This window comes from Morone saxatilis, unplaced genomic scaffold (assembly GCF_004916995.1).
Source record: "Morone saxatilis isolate NCDOM2014 unplaced genomic scaffold, NCSU_SB_2.0 Contig7, whole genome shotgun sequence".
Lineage (NCBI taxonomy): Eukaryota > Metazoa > Chordata > Actinopteri > Moronidae > Morone > Morone saxatilis.
This window is the reverse complement of record NW_023340246.1, coordinates 22,955,543-22,961,565: the sequence shown is the minus strand read 5'-3', so window position 1 is coordinate 22,961,565 and position 6,023 is coordinate 22,955,543. Positions and strand designations below refer to the sequence as shown.

The 6,023-nt window shown below is 45.3% G+C and overlaps 1 protein-coding gene across 1 annotated transcript; it reads right to left on the bottom strand.

The window, feature by feature from the left end:
- Positions 1-5,586, bottom strand: LOC118340430 (inverted formin-2-like; the record flags this gene model as incomplete). The annotated part of the gene is given in 8 exon segments (XM_035678394.1): positions 1-278; positions 1,011-1,143; positions 2,191-2,332; positions 2,417-2,450; positions 2,822-2,981; positions 4,484-4,599; positions 4,898-5,159; positions 5,432-5,586. Coding segments are annotated over 8 exon segments (1,254 nt in total), but the record flags the coding sequence as incomplete, so codon positions are not given.
- Between the last annotated feature and the right edge of the window lie 437 nt (positions 5,587-6,023).

Here is a 6,023-nt window from a genome sequence, read left to right as displayed (position 1 = left end):
CCCCATACCAGGTAAAGGAGGAGGGGGTGGAGGGGCTGGAGCTCCCATACCAAGTAAGGGAGGAGGGAAAGGAGGTGTAGCTGAAGGAAGAGCTTGAGGAGAAGCTGATGAAGCAGCAGTTGTGAAGGCGTCTTTGATGAGGTGCTCAGGTTGTCCAGGAGGACCGTCCGGTAGTCGAGTCTGTACCGCCCGGTCTATGGTCTGGACCTTGCGATTGGCTGAGAGGGATTTGTGGGGGAGGAGCCTCTCCAGCAGGCACTCAGCAGACTCTAAGTCGGCTATAAAACACACAGGATGTGCAGTGAGGACATTTTTGGACTTTGGACAAGTTCTGTAAAGCAAGCACAGTGAGTCTTGGTGGGGGTGGGGCTGTCCATTAGTTTTTGCAACCATGTTTTCATCTATGAATATACAGAGAGCATTTTACACGGCTGGATTACTACAGCAGCCTCTTTACCAGCCGGAACAAGTCCACCGACTCCAGACTGTACAGAACCCAGTATGTTTTACAACTGATTCAAATGACTTTAAGGCTCTACGAGGTCTCTCCACTATATCTCCGATCTTTTAGTATCTTACTTTGAGATGCTCGGGCAGAGGTCTGTTGTCTGGTCCAGGGGCCCGGCTGAGAGTCAGTCCTTCTTAAAACATACTTGATCTGGATTTTACTTGAACTTTATCTGGTTGAAATTCTCTTTATATGAATAATTTTATAACTTGTCCTTTATTTTGTTTTTTGTGAATCACTAATAAAGTGCCAATGGTGCTATAGATGAATGTTATTGTCATTTGCCAAGCCAATTAGACTGGGTATATCTCGTGGGCCCATGAAGACCTCTGAGGACAACATCCTGATAATTGATCAATTCTTACAGTTTTACCAACAGAGGAGATAGGAGTTAATAAGAGATGGGGACGCGAGTGGTACTCACACACAGCAACTTGAGACTCGACTCTGACTAAAGAACAAAATAAATAAACATAACTGCCAGTGATGAACCCGGACTTACGGTCCTGGGACAGCAGCGTGGCTCTGTCAGCCAGCAGCTCCAGAGCTAACCAGACCTCAGCTCTGTCCGGATCCACCAACAGCAAGGCCTGAAGGATGGACAGCAGCTGGACAGAGGACGGACTGCTGGACACCTGGACAGACAGGGAGGGGGAGGACAGGGACACAGAGATTGTATGGTGAATGTGAAGATGTTACTGTTGCAGGATCTCTCAGAATCTCTCTGCTTTGAGCAACCGCACAGAATCCAAGAGCATCAACAACTTGCTCTCCTGCTCAAACACTTTCACCTTCAGGCTCACGAGTGGTTTCTATTTCTGGCAGTAAGGGGGCGAAGACAGTCTTCATTGTCTCTAATAGAGAGCAGCCATACGTCACTTTCTGGTCCTCAGAACGACCACGCCTCCTTTTGGGTGAAACCAGCTGTAGAAGCTGCTGTGTCACATTTTGCCCATTAAACAATAAAAAAAAAAGACTGTTTACAATTTTCTTTACTTTCATAATCAATGAAGGACAGTAAAAGAAAAGATCTGTTGCTTTATTCCATACACAGTGAGAAAGTAACAGGAAGTGGAGATAAACCCTCCTGTTTTCTTCTTCTGTGGTAGTAAAAGGTAGATTAATGAACACAAACATTGGTTTACAGTAACGTCACATTGGACAGACAGACAGAAAAATGGGATTCAGTCAAGTTGTAGATGGTCTGTGCACTTTGACGAAGGCAGAGTGACTCATCGACCGCTATTATTTATTTTTTCTATCTAACAACGCCAATCATTGATCAGTGATGACACAACATCTCATATCTGCCTTACTTGGCTCCTAACAGCTGAAAATAAATACAGTATTCTTACTACTGCCAGTCCATTCAGAGGAAGTGCTTCCACCCAAAAGGGGGCGGAGTGAGCTGCTCTCATCTATATAAGGTAAGTGGTTACAGTTCTCTTCTTGTGCCTGTATGAGAGTATCTGAGAGATCAGCCTTCAGGGGGCGACGTACAGTGAGTGTGACTATCTATACATTATTTTAACATACACATATTTCATATATCAGATGTTACAAAAGTGTCTTCTTTCTCAGGGAACTGCTGTAAAGTAGGAAAGCGTTCAAATGTCTTTAGTGGGAGTTGGACGTTGATTTCCATGGCAACAGTGGCGTGGCGGCGTTGAAGTGAACATTACCTTGGTGAAGAGCGAGGTGAAGACCTGCTGGTGGCTGCTCATGTCGATGCCTCCGTACAGTCTCTCCATCTCCTCCTCGTCCTCCGTCAGAGAGTCCTCGAACGCATCACACTGGATGTTCAGGTCCTCATCCTCCGTCTCCCTGAAGACAGAGAGAGACACAAACTGACAGATATGTTGATTATTGATTATTGGAGAGATGTTTCAATAAATGCTTAATCAGTACCTCAGTCTGGGCAGCAGATCCAGCAGCTGCAGTCCTGTAACAACATGTTTCTGGTGAAAAAATGTTTGATTGTCACTTGAATTTGATTCTGCGGTCTCCATGGCAACAGAACGAAAACATGCCCCGCCCCCATTCCAACATATCCTCCATGTTCTCATCAACAGAGGGCGCTGGAGGAGCTTACTAATGACCTAGCAACCACTAGAACAACAATAATTGATGTAGATTAGCTAGTTAGCTAGCATTTTGCTAACATTAGCCTAGCATATAGCATATCTAAGCACAGGAAAGGAGGAAGTTCTGACTGAGGATAGCACAACATGTTCTTATGAGTCAATAAAGTCTATGACTGTTGTTAATATTATTCCTGTCAGTATTAGCAGTGACATGTTGTTGTGGTCGTACCGATGAACTCTTGCCGCAGGCGGTCCCTCCTCCTCAGGTCTTCCTGTCCCAGCACGAGGACATTGATGACGCTCATCAGCGTCACCATGTACGGGACGTTGTCGGTGCAGTGGAGCTCGTTCATGATCACGCTGAAGCGATACTGCTGCTTCTTTAGAGTCTGAACACAAACACACAAACATTCACCAAAACTCCAAAACTAAAGAGTTTCTGAAGAACATTCGCAGAGATATATCGCAGACATACATAGGTTTCAGTTACGCAAACCTAGTAACTGAAATAAAATACAGTAACAATAAATGTACTGTATGTCTTTAGTTCTTGTCAATTTGGTCAAATTAGTCAATACAACAACACGAGGAGGCGTTGGTTCATCTGTTCAGTCTGTTTGTACTGTAATACCTATTCTGACAATATCCCCCATATAATCCTACAAAACTAAAACTAACACTGAAACTAATAGAAATTAAACTGGAAACTAGAAACTAGAATAACTCCATCAGGTACTTTTCTTACCCAAACAATCTTACGCTTCATGCCCGAACCTAACCAACCAAACCAACCACGGCAATGAACACCAGCCAATCAGGGGCAGGGTAGGGCGGGTCTTTGTGGGAATGTCAGCACAAAAAAAAAAGAAATGAAGCTTTACGCAGGTGTAGGGGTGACTCACAGGTGGCGCTACCCAATAAGAAATACGGGTACTCACAGTATTGGTGGGTACTGACCCATTTCAGGCTCTGGTCACTAACCTGTGTCTGTGCTTCTGCAGTTATATATTAATCATATAAATAACCTCAAAGTCAGCCCAGAGGAAGTTGAAATATGGCCCCAAAACCTCCTTCATTGTCCAAATCAGCCAATCAGCTGCCTAGATATTGTCCATATAGCTGATTATTAATGCTAAAGATGCTAATGATTAATTAGCATAATTGTCCAACATATGCAGGTTAGCGTCAGTCAGTGTAACAGCTGGAGACCCAGACTAAACAGTTCTAACAGAAACCTTCAGGTACTGAGCAGTTCTGGTTCAAGTGAGGCTGTTGGCTGACTGTTGACCCACAGAGGACTTGGGCCAAACTCCAGAGAGCTGATAGCATCTCACTAGCACGACAGCAAAGGTGTTTGTTGTTATTTGAGAACTGATCATTAATATGATAAATCTGTTCAGGCAGGTAGATTTCTGACCCACCAGTCAAACTCCACTGATGTTGCTGTAGATTGTACAGCTCACGGTTTGTTCAGCAGGTATTTGATGAGTTATCTGTAGTTCTTGGCAGTTGCAGCTTATCTTCAGGAAGACGTGGACGGGCGGGTACGTTCTTGCCCACATGAAGTCGGTGAGGAATGGTGTCCCATCATGCCAATGAGTCAGAACAAGCGTGGGCGAGGTCAGGAACAAAGCTTATCTGCAGTCACACCCTGCTGTTCCACACTCACTGATTTCTGTTCCCTCTGCAGCCGATAGACTCGCTCTGATAAGCTTTTATTCAAATGTACAGCAGAGACGTTTGTGACGAACGGACGGACAGAAAGTGTAAAGCTAATAACATTTACTACAGCGAGCAGCAGGGTAAACACATCATAAACAACATCACACTGTGCTGATGGGTGAGGGGGGGACTATGTAAACCTGTGTACAATGAACTCTCTGTAGCCAACCTTGTAGTGGTCGAGGGCGTCCAGGCCCAGGCGGTGTCCCTGAGGGTCAAACAGAGTCAGAGCCGCCAACAGCTCAAACACCTGCACCTTTACCATGACGTTGGAGGTGTCCAGAGCTGAGGGACACACAGAGACAGAGACAGTCATTCACCTGTAGAACACCAGTGTGTAACAGATTCTCTGATACGTTATAGCTCCAGCTTCAGGATTTACAGACTAAAATCTAAAATCTGGAAGAAGGAAAGTTGGATAAAAGTCTGTCCATCTGTACGATCTGTGGGACAGATGTTAACAGCTGGTGGAGTCTGTGGATGCTAACACAGCTAGCACAAGCAACAACACACAAGACATGGATATTGTAGCTCATCTATGGAGAGACAGTATTTCTGGTTGAGGTCATTTGGAGGAACTCACCCTGGGTCAGGGTCCTGACGTAACCCTGGTTGTCCAGGATGAAGTGCAGTCCTTCAGACGAGTTCATAATGGCTCGGACGCAGGCGATGCAGGTGAGCTGCAGCAGCGCGTCAGCAATGCGAGCGCAGCCGCGGCCGGAGAGTCGCTCCAACGCCTCCATCAGCAGGTCCAGACCGCGCAGCTCCAGGAACTGAACCATCCAGGCCTGATCGCTGGCCTCCAACCGCCGCCGCAAACCGGAGTAGTTCACCACGGTGGGAACCTGAGGGAACGCAGCTGCTGGTTGGTTAAATAAATCATCATCACTGCACATTAACCTGTAGTCTACAGAAGGATGGGGGGGGGCAATATCAGTTTTATTCATTCATTATTGATTACTTCTGACATTAAAACGTTGGCGTCCTGCAGTAACAAAGCTCTTTACTTTCCTTTTGCATTTAAACCTGAAAACTTATTGATGTTGATTTTTGAAGAAGGATTTGAATATTGGCAGCTGCAGGCTCCCGTACCTCCACCAGGTGTCAGCAGTCCTACCTGCAGCAGTCGGATGCACAGTTCAGGGTCTGCGTTCTCCAGATTCGCCTCCAGTGTGGCGTCGGGGTCGTGGGCGGGGCTTCCCGTCAGGCGCTCCTTCACCGCCTCCCATTTTGTTTTGGTTGCCATAACAACACGAAGCTGCAGAGACGAGACTGAAGGTTTTTATTGATCTGAAAACAGCAATACGGGTGCTTGGAGTGGCCAAAAAGGACAAAAGATTTCTGATAATCACCCAAATAAAAAAGTTTGCATTATTTTATTGACATAAACATATTGAACTTTATGAGTTATGAGAACTGTTTGAGATAATGTCTGAATGGATTTCACTGAGGAGGAGTTCATTACAATAATTCAATAACAGAGAATATTTGAATCAGCTGAGACACTCACACACACACTCACACACACACACTCATTGTCCTCAGTGTGTGTGTGTGTGTGTGTCTGTGGTATTTCACTGTATAAAAGAGTCTTTATGTCGAGTTCAGAAAGTGTTCGTTCTACTTCCTGCTAACAGCAGCAGTTTCAAGCGTTACCGTGGTGACGGTGGCAGTTTGTGTTTTATTTATTGAGTTATTATTAGTTAGTT